This window comes from Rutidosis leptorrhynchoides, chromosome 6, assembly GCF_046630445.1.
Source record: "Rutidosis leptorrhynchoides isolate AG116_Rl617_1_P2 chromosome 6, CSIRO_AGI_Rlap_v1, whole genome shotgun sequence".
Lineage (NCBI taxonomy): Eukaryota > Viridiplantae > Streptophyta > Magnoliopsida > Asterales > Asteraceae > Rutidosis > Rutidosis leptorrhynchoides.
Window position 1 is genome coordinate 130,249,353 of NC_092338.1, and position 16,674 is coordinate 130,266,026.

Below are 16,674 nucleotides of genomic sequence, written 5' to 3' on the forward strand. Positions count from 1 at the left end.
CAAATAAGTAAAATAATAACTTAGTTACGAGACATTAACTTAAAAAGGAAGAACATAGCTTATAGTGGTGATTATTCGCGTAGCGTTGCACGGACAGAATTTCGACTTAAAATCCGTAAAACATTCTTAAAATAAATTTATTATTATTAACTTAAAATTAAAATTATATTATAAATATATATATTTACGTTACATATGAAGGAAAAGAAAAAGGTATGTTTTACTCATCGAAAAAATGCTGAATTTATAGGACCTGGCCAGGAATCTGGCTTCATGCGATCGCATGAAAAATGGTCTTCCTGGCCAGCTGGATCAGGCCACCTACTTTTGTTTTCTAGTTTTGCCGACGTTTTATTATATAATATAATATATATATAATTTTAAGAATTATTTATATATTATATAATATTTATGTGCATAGTTGACTTTTAATTTTAGCTCCGTTGCGTCCCGCGTTGATAGTTGGTTCATGTCCCGGTTCTGAATTTTCGAACGTCCTTGCGTACAATCTAATATCTTGTATTTTGCGTTTTGCGGCTCGTACTCTTGTAATTTTGAGACGTTTCTCATCAATAAATTGAACCACTTGAATTATATCTTGTACATTTGAGCTTTTTGGTCATTTGCGTCTTCAAATCGTCATTTTCTTCTTTTGTCTTCGCACTTATTTATTTAAACGAATATTACATAAAAATAGAACAATTGCAACTAAAAGCTTTACATATTGGAAGGATATTATGCCTAAATATATGTTCATTTGGAGCACTATCAATGATTGTGAACTTTTATATCATCCGGAAAAGGCCAATGTTGTGGCCGATGCATTAAGTCGTAAAGAGAGGGCTGAACCTCGCAGGTTTAGGGCCTTGAATATGACCATTCGAACTAACCTTGCAAGGCAGATTCTTGAGGCACAACAAGAAGCCTTAAAGAAGGAGAATTTTGTGAACGAGAAAGTCAGAGGCATGGCTAAGAAGTTTGATGTACGAGCAGATGGTACTAGATATTTTGCGGGACGCCTTTGGGTTCCAAAATTTGGTGATCTGCGACAACTTGTTTTAGATGAGGCTCATAAGTCTAGGTACTCTATTCATCCTGGTTCAGGAAAGATGTATCATGATCTTAAGGAGCTGTATTGGTGGCCTAATTTGAAAGGTGATGTGGCTAAGTGTTTGACCTGTGCTAAGGTTAAAGCTGAACATCAGAAACCGTTTGGACTTTTGGTGCAACATGAGATTCCCAAGTGGAAGTGGGAAGGTATTACGATGGATTTTATTATGAAGTTACCGAGAACTGTGGGTGGTTATGATACCATTTGGGTGATTGTTGACCGACTCACAAAGTCAGCTCATTTCTTGCCAATTAAGGAAACATATTCGATGGAGAAGCTTACTCGTTTGTACTTGAAGGAGATTGTTTCGAGACATGGTGTTCCTGTATCTATTATTTCAGACCGAGACAGTCGATTTATATCGAGGTTTTGGCAATCCTTACAGGAAGCTTTGGGAACTAAGTTGGATATGAGCACCGCTTATCATCCACACACGGATGGTCAGAGTGGAAGGATCATTCAAACGTTAGAAGACAAGTTACGAGCGTGCGTCATTGATTTTGGTAATGGGTGGGATAGATATTTGCCGCTAGCTGAATTTTCTTTAAATAACAGTTATCATGCAAATATTAAAGCCACCCCGTTCGAAGCTCTGTATGGTAGAAAGTGTAGGTCTCCTATCTGTTGGAATGAGGTTGGGGATGCTCAACTCACAGGCCCAGAAATTATTCATGAGACTACCAAGAAGATCGTACAGATTAAGGAAAGGTTAAGAACCGCCAGAAATCGGCAAAAGAGTTATGCCAATAAGAGAAGGAAGGATATTGAATTTCAGGTTGGTGACCGTGTTATGTTGAAGGTATCACCTTGGAAAGGTGTGGTACATTTTGGTAAAAGGGGAAAGTTGAATCCTCGTTTTGTTGGACCATTTGAGATTATTGAGAGAGTTGGACCTGTGGCTTATCGTTTGAAATTGCCACAAGAACTCAGTGCTGTTCACGACGTTTTTCATGTATCGAATTTAAAGAAGTGTTTGGCCGAGGCTGATGAAACTAATCCTCTGGAGGAGCTTCATGTTGATAAACAACTCTATTTTATTGAGGAACCTGTTGAGTTCATGGATCGAGAGGTTAAGACACTCAAGCAGAGTATAATTCCTATCATCCGAGTTAGATGGAACGCCAGACGCGGTCCCGAGTTCACATGGGAGCGTGAAGATCAGATGAGGCGGAAGTACCCGCATTTGTTCCCAGATGCCGAGTCAACCCCTGCACCTGCTTAAATTTCGGGACGAAATTTCCGTAACGGGAAGGTACTGTCACGACCCTACTTTTTCCGTTATCTTTTACCGTTAATTATTTAACGCCCATTAATTGTTATTCGTGCCACGTCATTCTATGACCTATATTATTATTTTTGTAATAATATATTAATTATTATGTGTTAAATGAATATTTGTATTAATAATTTAATTTGTACGTTTATACGAATCGTGGATTTCTATCCGGCGAACCTTTTAGGTTTTCAAACCAACGGTCAAACTTTTGGGATTTTTAAATCCAAATTATTTTAAATATGATATTTTAATGTCATATATTTATATATAGTGTTTATATATATTTTTCGTCGCGTATTTAATATCTCTCCGAATAATTAATCGCGTAGTCGTATTTTCGAGTTTCGGGTTTCGTTCGAGCATTCGGGCCACAAGTTATTCAACATAAAACAAATTGGGCTAAGTGGAGCCCACCCCACTCCCATATTCGGCTGAATCCATTGGGAGGGGGTATACCTCTTCTCATTTTTCCATTTTACATTTTATGTTTCATTTATCACTTCTCATTTAACCTACACTTTTATTTTGCTCTCCTCTCCCATTTTCTTCCCCTTTTCCGATGCCTACCACCACCATTAACATCATCATCTTCAACAATTAAAAGCTTGGATCATCAAATCATTCGCATAAACGCGTTCCTCTCGCTCTCCTCTACACGCTAATATCTTTCATTTCTCGATTAGGGTATAAACCCTAACCCTAGCTTTTGATTTTTCACTTATTTTTCTGTATTTTCATGTTATAATGATAGTATGATGATTATATGTTATTGTATTGTTGATAGTATGCCTAGAAATGCTCGATTACACATGTTTTCGGTTTGATTGTTTTGGGACAGCGGTTTGTTTGATCTTTTCTGTAAACATAACTGATATGAATGTTAAATTAAAGTGTTTATATGTGTTCCTCTCATCGAGGCATTAATTTTAGACTCCGGATTCATGTTATTTCGATTCCCGGAACACAAGTTATGATTAAAATGGTGTTTTATTGAAATCAAAATGTAAACGAATTGGTACAGGTATGGACCGACTTTTTGACTACTTTTGGAGTCTTTAGGGTGTACTAGTGTATTAGAATTGATGATTGGATGAACTTTCATGTTCGAGTCATCGAAACCCGAGCTACGGATCACCCGTTATGACTAAAACATGTTTTTGAACGGATTAAAGCTCCAAGTTGATTAATAGCTGTTGGTCACGACTTGGTGGCTGTTTTTGGGGTGTTCTTGAGTACACTAATGTGTCAGGTGAGTTGGTTAGGCGAATATATATATAAGACTCGCCGAAAACCGATTACCGGGACTCAAGTTATGACCCGATGAAGTTTTAATTAAAACTTATGGTTATTAAATAAGACTTATGACATAAATAATGATTTTCATTATTAATAAATTACTTATGATATAAAAAGTAGTTATTTTAATTTAAGACTTATGATATACATATTTATTATATCATTTATTAATTAATTATGATTTAATTAGACAATTAATTAAACTTATGATTAATAATACTTTTATTATTAATGAAAAATACTTATGGTAAGTTATGTTATGAGATTATTATAATAAGACTTATAATAATAATTAATTAATTATTTAATTATCATAAGGCTTATTTATTATTTTATTATAATTTAATTATTAAATACTTATGATTTAATGATTATAATTAGAAACTTATGATATGATTAATAATTCATTATTAATTAATAATACTTATGATATGATTTAAAATCTATTATTAATTAATAATACTTATATTATGATTAATATTTAATAAATTAATTAAATACTTATATTATATTAATTATATCATTTAAACTTATGTTAACTTTAATAATTCATTTAATTTAATTAAACTTATATTATGATATAATTATACATATTTGACTTTAATTAACATTATAATTTATATTATTAATATAACTTATACTTTAAAATTTAATGTTGACTATGTTTGACCAATGTTGACTTTTGAGTTGACTTTCGGTTGACTTTGACTTTCAGTTGACTTTTTAATTAAGAAAACTTTCCTAACTTAAAAACTTTCCAAAAATAGCAACTTTCTAAATATGGAAACTTTCCAAAATCCTAAAATAGAAACTTTCCAAAAATGGAAACCTGCTAAAAATAGAAACTGTCTAAAAATGGAAAGTACGTGTCCTTGCGCTGTTCTGATCAAACCGAAGCATGTTGAGTGTTGTTCTATGTTTACTTGCAACAAGTACTATAGCTATCATACTAAGACTTGACCTAAGTTAGTTATTTATATCGACCTGCTTTATTTATAGGTCGGCGTTGTGATCATTCTTGATCACTTTACTTCACTTGCTGTTCGCTTTTTGTGTGATTACTTCATTTGCGTTAAGGTGAGTTATAGTCCCGATTTTAATACTTTTTAAAGTATTTTTGGGATGTGATTACATGCATTTTGTTTTACGTTTAGACACAAGTGGCAATTAAAGTTAAATTATTCATTATGAGTTTAACAAAAATATTCCCTAGTCTGGTAACTGTAATCACTGGTTTCTACTGGTGAACGCGAATCCTATGGATAGATCTATCGGGTTTGACAACCCCATTTCGAGCTAGTCGCGCTATCAATTTATAATCGTAATGTATTAGTACTTCGTATTTATTTGAATATACACTTGTTCGGTGTATATATATTGTGTTTGGCAAGGGTAAATAAAGGGTTAAGTGGTTACCATGTGGCTCATTGATAATGGAATAATGTTTTATGTTTTCTAACATTTTAAATCTTGTGGTCTAAAGTTTATACGTTTATTTAAACCTATAATTCACTCAACATTTTTGTTGACAGTTTACTCGCATGTTTTCACAGGTTCTTGAGTTTGTTTGATGCTTCCGCTGTGTTAGAAGAGTCTACATGCATTTGAACAGATTTTGTTAAACATTTATGAAACTTTGAACTTGTATTCTATTTTTGGATAATTTAAAACTTGTGGGTGTTTGGTTGACAATGTTTATGTCAACTTTGGTTAATTAATATGTTGGGTTGTTAAACTACATATTTTGGTAAATTTCCTTTTTGAGAAACTTTTGAAATAAAAGAATGCAATGTTGTTTATTAAATTCATTTAAAGTTCGATTAAGCTGTGGGATCAAGTGACGGAGCCGTTAAGTGTATTGACGGGGCCATCACAGTTACGTAGAAGTCAAGCCAAGCACTGGGACTAGAGTTAACATTCCGTTAATGGGTTTTGACGGGGTGTTACAACAAGGCACTACCAACAGCGCCCTCGAGAACAAATCGAGGGCAAGGCGAGCACGAGGCCCGTTGTGAGTAAGGATGGAAATGGTCACCCGATCCATTAGATATCCATCTGATTTACTGGCTTCGAGATGGATATGGATGAACTTAAGTGGATATGGATGAACTTAAATAGATATGGATATGGAGGATGAAAAGTTTCATCCATGGATATATCCATTAACACCCGAAATACATATACAAATATACAAAAATATAATAAGTGTCATGTTTGACTTTTCAAGGTCTTACTTCTATAATTTTGACTTTCAAGATGTTTGTTTGTGTTATATAATATTTGATGAAACTTATATCAATGTAAACACATTTTAAAACCAAATCCATTCATATAAGTTTCATCGGATACTACATAACACAAATAAAAATATTTAAAATCAAAATTTTGAAAGTAAGACCTTGAAAAGTCAAACGGGACACTTCTTATGGGACGGATGAAGTATAACAAATGCATTCACCGTTAAATTTAGATTTTGCTTTCAACCTTATAAAGAAATAATTGTGATATATTACACTAAAACACGTATATCTAACAATATAAACATACAAATACATATTTGATTTTTCATAGTCTATGTTTAACAATAAATTCAACAAATTATGTACTAACTTCGACAAAGATTAAAAATTCTTGTGGACAGATTTTAAATATGTTATGTTATATTTATTATTGCTATACCACATTTTCGATTTCATCGCACATTAGATATGAATGGATAAAATATTATAACATTTTATTAATATCCAATGTATATCCATTTACCCGATTAATCCAGTGGATAAGGATATGAATGGATGGACATAAACTAAATGGATATGAATATGGATGAACAAAAAATAAATGAATATGGATATGGATACGTCATCGACCGATCTATATCCGATCCATCAACATCCGTAGTTGGGAGTACTCGTTTAAAGGGTTAGGTGAGATGGGGTAGTTGACGGTGACTTGACATATGTGATGGGATGAGGGTGAGTAGTGGGTGGCGTGATTGGTGGCGTTATGATGTGATGTATCAAATTAAAATTGAAAGTTAGAGTATTAAAAGCAGTGAAATATGAAACACGGTATAAAATAATAATAAAATGTTCAATTATTCAACATGTCAACCATTTGCTCCGTGTCTCATAGCACCACGCCAATGAAATTGGTCACCAGCACGCGCCGCTATGACGTGCTCATTGTATTCAGGCACAAACACGCCCCATTACATGTGGTGTAACAAGGACACTACTATTTTTAAATTGGGCTCACTTTTATAAAACTGCCTTATTATTATTTAATGGGCTAAACTCAATGGGCTAAACAGTAATGAACCAAGCGTGGTAAACAAATCATGAATTGTTAGCAAAAAGTTTGTTTATGTCCGTTCGTTTTATGACGTGCATCAGTGCATGAATATGATAAGAATTTACGTTTGTTTATTTCTACGAATGAACATGAACATATATCTATTTTGTTCACTTGCATTTGTGAATGTTTGATAACATGTAACGTTAGTATGTATTTGTTTTATACTAAAAGTTTTTAGAGAAATTAGCTCATATATGCTAACTTTCAAAATTTTATTACAATTTACACTTTTAGAAAAATAAAAATTGTCGGATTACATCGTCACTTCGAACAAGACTTAGTTTGAACACATGCAATCATGTTCTAACACCTAAATTGATGGTGTGTCCCCATTAAATGAGCTAGCTGTGTTCGAACATGATTACCTGAAAATTCTTGTTTGAAATGACAGTGTACTCTGACAATTTTTTTAAAAAATGTATTAATTGTAATAGAATCTTGAAAAATAGTGTATACGAGATAATTTTCCAAAATTTTATATAACTATTTCACGTTGTTGTATCTCATTCATTTGTCATCTATGATATGGGTCCTATAACACATGAGTATATCAGTAGCACCAGAATGAAAATTGTTAAAAAAATATTTTATTAAATGAGGCTTTTCTTAGGGTTTTCTCAAACCCCACAATAATAGAAGGCTCCCAACCATGACAAGATTGACTACCCGTTACATCAGCGTCACATCAGAATTTTCTTAAAAGGACTAGCACATGCCCAAACACTCTCAATCGTGACATATTTTCTCAATATTTTTATTATTTTTTATTATTATTATTTTTTAATTATAAAATCAAATAATTTCTTTTGTATATGCGATAAATTGTTTAACATCCTTTGCCATTTTACTCCATTTCCCGCTAATTTGATTTGCAGTCGTATTTGCTCCGGAACTAGCACATTATATTATCTTCGTACTTCACCCCTAAATGAATCCTTCGTCGGTGAGTTTCTGGTGTCCGAATGTTCGGAAATATGAGCCAACGTTCGGCCAAAATTCTACTTTCCATCTCGGTCCACAGAACTTTTGGACACTTCACTTTCATGTTGTTGTTGTCAAGCTTGTTGAAACATAAAAAAATTGGGTTGACATTTGCATATTGCGGAAATCTGCTAGTTTAGTTCGGATCGAATAAATTTTGAAAACATATCTTGCTCGACGGATTTCAATCTTGTACATTTTTTTTCCTTTCTCTTTAGAATTTTATTTAGAAATCATTTTGAATGATACTTAGTTGAAATGAGAGAACGATGATGATAATGTTTAAATTGAATGTATAAAATATGTGGGTATGTATATGTATATATAGAGTAAAATAAGTTAGAAATAATAAAATTTGAAACTAGTCGTTGCCATTTGATTTTTTTTCTTCTCAAAGGCTACTTTTTGTACCGTTTGTCCGTGATTGAACATGTGTTAGAAAGACAAAATACAGGGCGAGTGGCCATGGCGGATCAAGGGCGATGAGGTGGACGGCTTGGTGTCATCGGCGCCCTGCAGGGCGGTTGCCTGGGTGGGTGTATCATGGTATCGTTGGGAGCCCTCTTAGTGGGATAAAGAATAGTACTCCGTCTACATTCATTCTCCTTTCCTTCACCTACTTTTTTATAAGACAAACCCACACACTTATCTTTTTCTCATATACATATATATATATATATATATATATATATATATATATATATATATATATATATATATATATATATATATATATATATATATATATATATATAGATAGATAGTGGTAGGATCAAGAGGGAAGTAACCATTCGGGGGGAAGCGGGAGGAAGCAAAAATTTTTTTTTTTTTTCGTTTTTTGAAAAAACTTTGTTCACAAACATTATAGATGAGATGAAAATATGAACATTTAGTAGAGACACTTTGTGATAAATGTTTTTATTTTGACGGGAAAACGCTCGAAGAAGTAATATATAACAATTATCGTGTTTTTCGAGCGTATTTTGAGGTTTTAGCTATTGGGGTTTAGATATTAGGGTTTAGATATTAGGGTTTATAGGGTTTAGATATTGGGGTTTAGAAATTTAGGGTTTAGGGTTTAAATTTAGGGTTTAGATTGAGTTTTTAACACGAACGGTTTAGAGTTTAGGGTTTAGGGTTTAGGGTTTGGGGTTTGGTGTTTTGGGTTTATGGAATAAACCCAAAACCCCAAACCCTAAACCCTAAACCCTAAACTCTAAATCGGGCTAAATTTTACTTCACAAAACATGAAGAAAAAAAACGTTCATATTCTTCACGAACAATATTATTTTGAATGTTATTTTTATCGATCGTTTTTCCGCCTAAATAATAACATTTATCACAAAGTGTCTCTTCTAAATGTTCATATTTTCGTGTGATGCCGGAAAAAAAAATTCAAAAAAAACGAAAAAAAAAAATAAATTTGCTTCCCCCGCCTTCCCCCGATTGGTTACTTCCCCATTGATCCTGTCCATATATATATATATATATATATATATATATATATATATATATATATATATATATATATATATATATATATATATATATATAGGACATAGAATTTTTCAATTCTAACACAAGGTACTTATTAGAGCGAATGTACTTACGAATAGATCTATTTTGTCTTATCCAAACTAATAGCAATCCAATCCATTTCATGAATAAAATGTGACCAATTATCCAATCAACAAAACTAGGTTAAACATGTTACAAATTGAGCTTTATATTGAGCATATATGAATGATGTGTTGTAGATAAACCTACATTCGAACATTAAAGCACAATAATTGACTACGTTACAAGTTACACGTTAACGACGTTAACAAGAAAATGATCCTACTAATACAAACCGACAACACAAACCGCTAAACAAACACCAACCCCTTTTAAGTACCAACCTCTCCATATATATCCCCACGAGCTCGAAACCGAACCCATAAGGGACCTCTAGATCTACCACTCCATCATCGCGTCACAAAGAGCACAACCAAATCATTAGTCAAACATCATGCGTCATCTATCGGGAAATCAAAGAACACCTCCCCGAGACCAGTAACCTGAAGTAATCTCATAGACCAACAAAACTCAGGGGAATCCACATACCCGCGAGCCACCGAGAACCATCAAATAAGCCAAAACCACCATTCGAGCGGTCATAAAGCTACCAAGAGACCACCTCCGAACACCTCTATTTCGAAAAAAGTCGACAAGAGCGGCAACGTCGAAAAAACCCGAATTGAAAACCTGAAGTAATCTCATAGACCAACAAAACTCAGGGGAATCCACATACCTGCGAGCCACCGAGAACCATCAAATAAGCCAAAACCACCATTCGAGCGGTCATAAAGCTACCAAGAGACCACCTCCGAACACCTCTATTTCGAAAAAAGTCGACAAGAGCGGCAACAACGTCGAAAAAACCTGAATTGAAAACGACGACGGGGAAAATGGAGATAACAAAACCAACACTTGAACTGAAGACATTGCCTACTCGTAGCAGATCAAAAAAGACACGTCAGCCAGAATTCCGGCAGGAATTCCGACCACCATACCAGACGGACCGACCACAGACAAGGAACAACAGCGGCTAACCAACAAGCACATAAACGCCAAATTTTTCATAAAGAAAGTAAAAACAAAAAACCGACGACGCAGGAAAAAACAAAATCTGGCCACCACCTATTCCGGGCAAAGAACGAAAACTAAGCACACAAAACACAACCAAAAGCTTATCACCGGCACATCCTTAAGTCAACTGCAGAGCCCCGAACCGAGGCTCGTCTTCTGCAGAAATTAGAAAGAAAAAGAACGACGATTTGTTTCCGCCGGAGATGAAGACCAAATGGCAAATACACACAACGGAGATAGAGAAACGAACTCGACCGGAGGCCAGATCCACGAACTAAATCAGGCCGCAGAGTGCCTAAAGCACTCGCCACCTATGACCGGCAGAAGCGTATAAAGTTGCCAGAAACGAGCCGTGACAAGCCACTAGAGCATCAGAAAGGAGAAAGGAAGTTGGCGAAGAAAGAAGGAAGCGGAAAAGCGGTAAAAGGATCCGAAAAACATACTGGAAAAAGAAACGGTCGGACCGCTAGCGAGATGCCGGTCGCCGGAGAAGAGACGTTCCCCGGAGCTTACAAAATGTCAGGGACGGTCAAGAAGAAGAAAGATGTCGACGGCGGAAAGTAGAGAGATGCGGCTGCAGAAGATTAGATCCGAGATTACAAAAGTTGTAGTGAGAAGGTAGAGAAAAAGTTAGAGAGATTATATGAGCACAAACTCACAACCTTACACACGAATTTTGATGAATGTATAAATGTCCATTTTTGAACGACTTAAACCTCCAACTTCTTGATAGCAAGGTTCACCCTGATAGTGCTAAACCAATTATCATTTGATCCTTCCATCAACCTATTGATAAAACTAATTCTCAAGAACTAATTTTATTGAATTCAAACTTTAAGTTATGTTTGAACATCAACTTGTAAGTTGGTCTGATAAAGGAAATTTCCTTGATGACATTTTTGGTGATGGCAAATTCCATCATTATTACAATTATTGATGATTGATGATTAAGATTAATAAAATAATGATAGAAACAATCATGCCAAGCAGGACCGTCTCTACAATTTAGAGGCCCTAGACGAAAATAAAAATGAGCCCTTATATACGTTAAATTATTTTAGTACAGACAAAAAGATTATATTAAAATTTATTAATACGAAAGAAGTTTTCAAGACAGCCGTAACAAATTTTTTTATTATCAAATATTTATTCGACAATATTTTATTTAATTTACTTAACTATTCGACAATTGTATATATATTAAAAATTTTGGGCCCTTCTAATTTTTAGGCCCTACGCGGTTGCCTATATTGTCTATACCCGAAGACGCCTCTGATGCCAAGCTATGTGGCCCTTAAACCCACAATGTGATATGATGTTGCTAACTACTCCGTAAAACCTATCATCGGACTACTAAAGTTTCTATGTGAGAATTGTTTTTCCTTTTCTTTCAAAAAGGACTTTAATAAGGGTTAATAAATGAGAGTTTCGAATTCGAATTTCTCGTGTAATCACTTTCAGATCAAAGTATTTCGATGGTATTATCGAAATCTTCAATCGGATAAAACTCAGAATATTTGAACAATGAATTTGTGTTTTTTGTGTGTATAAATTTGATTAAAACGTACCAAATAAATAACCAAAAACCGGGTGGCAGTTCCATAACTGCCGAATGGCAGTTCCATAACTGCTAAAAAATGGGTGTTTTATCCGGGCTTTTTATTTTGGGTCAAACCGGGTCAAAATCGAATTTCAACACATTTTTAATAAAGCAATTTTAATCCAAATAAAGCAATGTTTTATCCGGGCTCTGCCCCTTGGATCCCGCCAGGGGTTGCCACCCCTTGGACCCCGCTATCGGGGGCGCTGCCCCCGAACCCCCGTCATAATCAAGATAAGTTCAAACAAGTGTGCACTCCACACTTTTCCTAACTTGTTCGATATTTATCAAGATTATTTTGGTTAACAAATTAATCCCATTACACTTAAATCATATTGGTGACACAAATCACCAACAATCCTCCCCCATTTAAGTGTAATCTTGATTAACTTAAAGTAAATTCATAACAAACAAACTGATGCATAAATGAAATGTCGTGACGATTGAATTTCATATTAGTATAAATTCAATTCATATAATCGAATATCAAGGGTGTTATTAAGAATTGAACCCTTTCTATCCATAGTGAATATAATGAAGAAAATATACACAACAGTTTACACATTCATGTTCTAACTTGACATAATATTTTACTAGCCTATGTCCTATCCTTCAATAAGCATATCAAAGTAAAGTCCCAAACTTCTTGAAGCAGCTAAACTTCATGCTTATATAGGTAGTTCTTTATTCTCGCACCTGCACATGCAATTTTTCAAAGAACTATTAAGAAATATAATTTCAACCTAACTCACTTGCAGTACTGAACACATACCTTGGGATGTAATGAATAATGTGTTACAATCTTTAGATATCAAGCTTTCCACATTGAATTCAGCATCCAATACTATATTAGATGGGAATTGGGTATCTTAATATGAAAGATTTCAAATGGACTTTAAACCCATCCCTTTAGCCGCCTTGTACACAAGATCTCTAGCTAACCCTTTGATTAAATGATCGGCTAAATTTAAATCAGTTTTCACAAACTCCACAGATATCACACCATTCATAATGAGCTCACAAATTATGCTATGTCTAACACCTAAATGTCTAGACTTCCCATTGTGCACCTGACTATAAGCTTTAGCCAAGGTAGCAGCACTATCACATCTGATAGATATGGTGGATATCGGTTTGGGCCATAACGGAATTTCATAAATCAAATTCCTAAGCCACTCAGCTTCCTTACCAGCTGCAGCTAACGCTACAAATTCAGACTCCATCGTTGAATTCGTAATACACGTTTGTTTCTTGGATGCCCAAGAAATGGAACCTCCTCCAAGAAGAAAAACCCAACCACTTGTTGAGGAGTGATCCTCCATATTAGTGATCCAGCTAGCATCTGAATAACCTTCTATCACCGAAGGAAATCCACTGTAAAACAAACCATAATCCATAGTTCCTTTCAAATACTTAAATACTCGATTTAAAGCTTGCCAATGAACTGAGCTAGGATTACTAGTATATCTACTAAGCTTTCCTACAGCAAATGCTATATCAGGCCTAGTACTTATCATGGCATACATAAGAGATCCTATAGCTCTTGAGTATTCAATCTAAGACACTGGATGTCCTTTATTAGGAAATAGCTTAATAGTAGGATCCATAGGAGTACTAACAGGTGAACAATTTTCAAAATGAATCTTATTCAAGATCTTCTTAATATAATGAGATTGAGAAACTGAAATTCCGTTGTTTCCTCGTTTGATTATAATACCAAGAATCACCTCAGCCTCCCCCATGTCTTTCATTTCAAAACTAGATGATAAAAACTTTTTGGTTGTATCAACTTGGTGTTGATCAGTACCAAAAATCAACATGTCATCTACATATAGACAAATTATAAATCCTTTACAGGAATTATCAAATTTGCTATATACACACTTGTCAGCTTGGTTTATTGCAAAACCATTAGACAAAATCACATCATCAAACTTTTGATGCCACTGTTTAGGTGCTTGTTTCAAACCATACAACAACTTCTTCAGTTTGCACACCTTATTTTCATTTCCAGGCATCACAAACCCTTCAGGTTGTATCATGTAAATCTCCTCATCCAAATCACCATTTAAAAATGCAGTTTTCACATCCATTTGATGAATTACAAGATTATGTATAGCTGCAAGAGCTAACAACAATCTAATAGTGGAAATTCTAGCAACAGGATCATAGGTATCAAAAAAGTCAATACCTTCCTTTTGCCTAAATCCTTGGATTACCAATCTAGCTTTGTACTTATCTATAGTACCATCCACTTTCATCTTCCTTTTGAGGATCCATTTACAACCTAATGATTTACAGCCAGGAGGTAAATCAACCAAAACCCAGGTATCATTATGTAAGATTGAATCAATCTCATTCTGAATCGCTTCTTTCCAGAAATTTGCATCCCTTGATGCCATGGCTTCACTAAAAGTCCTTGGATCTCCTTCAGCAATAAAACAATATTGATGTTGAGACATAGTCCCATCCCTTTTTCCTTCAACTAAATATAGATGAATGTCAGATCCAAAAGACTTAGCTTTCTTAGGTCTAGAACTCCTTCTAGGTACTGATGATTCAGGAACATCACTCGCTTGATTTGAATCGTTGGTGAGAGATTTCTGAATCATATCCCTTGGTCTAGGTATAGACGTAAATCTATTTTCATCAAATATTGCATCTCTAGACTCTATCACAGTGTTAATTGATACAGAGTCATTAGATTCTATAACATAGAATCTATATGCCTTGGAATGCTCAGCATACCCAATGAAGATACAATCTATACCTTTTTCACCCAAGTTTTTCCTTTTGGGTTCAGTGAGTCTCACAACCGCTCGACAACCCCAAACTTTGAGATAACTCAAATTTGGTATCCTTTTATGCCATATTTCATAAGGGTTATTTTTACTCCTTTTATTTGGAGTTCTATTCAATAAATAACAGGCTGTCAACATAGCCTCACCCCAAAATCCTTCACTTAAACCAGAATAGGATAACAAGGAATTAACCATTTCCTTCAACGTCCTATTCTTCCTTTCAGCCACACTATTTTGATGTGGCATGTAAGGAGCTGTGGTTTGATGTATTATACCAGTAGATTAAAAATAAACTGGATCATAATACTCACCACCTCTATCAGTACGCAAAACTTTTATTAATTCATTTTTATGTAACTCTACTTCTTGTTTATAAATTTTAAATTTATCGAGAGCTTCATCTTTTGTATGCACTAAATACACATAACAGTATCTAGCTGCATCATCAATAAAAGTTATTACATACTTTTTGTTCTCAAGTGAAGGCGTTGCATGAAAATCACATAAATCACTATGAATAAGTTGTAAAACTTTACTTTCTATATTAACTTCCTTAAAAGGTTGTCTAGTTATCTTAGTAAGCATACAAGTTTTACACTTTTCATTATTTATGTCAAATGCGGGAATTAAACTCATTTTGGACATATCTTTTAATCTTATATGATGTATATGTCCTAACCTAGCATGCCATAATTCTGATTTGTTTACACTATTATTTACACTAGATGTAAGCATACAAACAGATTTAACATCAAAAGAATAAAGAAGATTCAACCTAATCATACCATTACAAACATAACCAAATCCAACAAAAGTACCATGTCTTGACAAGATATATGTAGTGACCCGAACTTTTTCATGTTTATATATATATTAAATGAAATTGTTATTTACATGATTAAGTGTTTCCAACATGTTAAGCAATCAAACTTGTTAAGACTTGATTAATTGAAATAGGTTTCATATAGATAATTGACCACCCAAGTTGACCGGTGATTCACGAATGTTAAAACTTGTAAAAACTATACGATGACATATATATGGTTATATATATAGTTAACATGATTTTATTATAAGTATGTATCTCATTAGGTATTTTAACAATGAGTTATATACATAAAAATGAGACTATTAATTTAAGAAACTCGAAAACGATATATATAACGATTATCGTTATAACAACGTCTTACTAGGTACATATGAATCATATTAAGATATTGATACACTTGGTTAATTATGTTAAATGATAAGTAAATATATTATTAAGTGTATTAACAATGAAATACATATGTAAAAATAAGACTACTAACTTAATGATTTCGAAACGAGACATATATGTAACGATTATCGTTGTAACGACATTTAACTGTATATATATCATACTAAGATATATTATATATCATAATATCATGATAATATAACAATTTAACATCTCATTTGTTATAATAAATAATGGGTTAACAACATTCAACAAGATCGTTAACCTAAAGGTTTCAAAACAACATTTACATGTAACGACTAACGATGACTTAACGACTCAGTTAAAATGTATATACATGTAGTGTTTTAATATGTATTCATACAGTTTTGAAAGACTTCAAGACACTTATCAAAATACTTC

The 16,674-nt window shown here is 33.7% G+C and overlaps 1 protein-coding gene across 1 annotated transcript; it reads right to left on the reverse strand.

The window, feature by feature from the left end:
• Positions 1-13,136: 13,136 nt before the first annotated feature.
• On the reverse strand, positions 13,137-13,769 carry LOC139854069 (secreted RxLR effector protein 161-like). The gene has a single exon (XM_071843393.1). The coding sequence runs from the start codon at positions 13,767-13,769 to the stop codon at positions 13,137-13,139; it is 633 nt and encodes a 210-aa protein (XP_071699494.1).
• Between the last annotated feature and the right edge of the window lie 2,905 nt (positions 13,770-16,674).

Coding starts and splice junctions, on each gene's coding strand:
- LOC139854069 (XM_071843393.1), bottom strand. CDS start 13,769: ATGATAAGTACTAGGCCTGATATAGCATTTGCTGTAGGAAAGCTTAGT.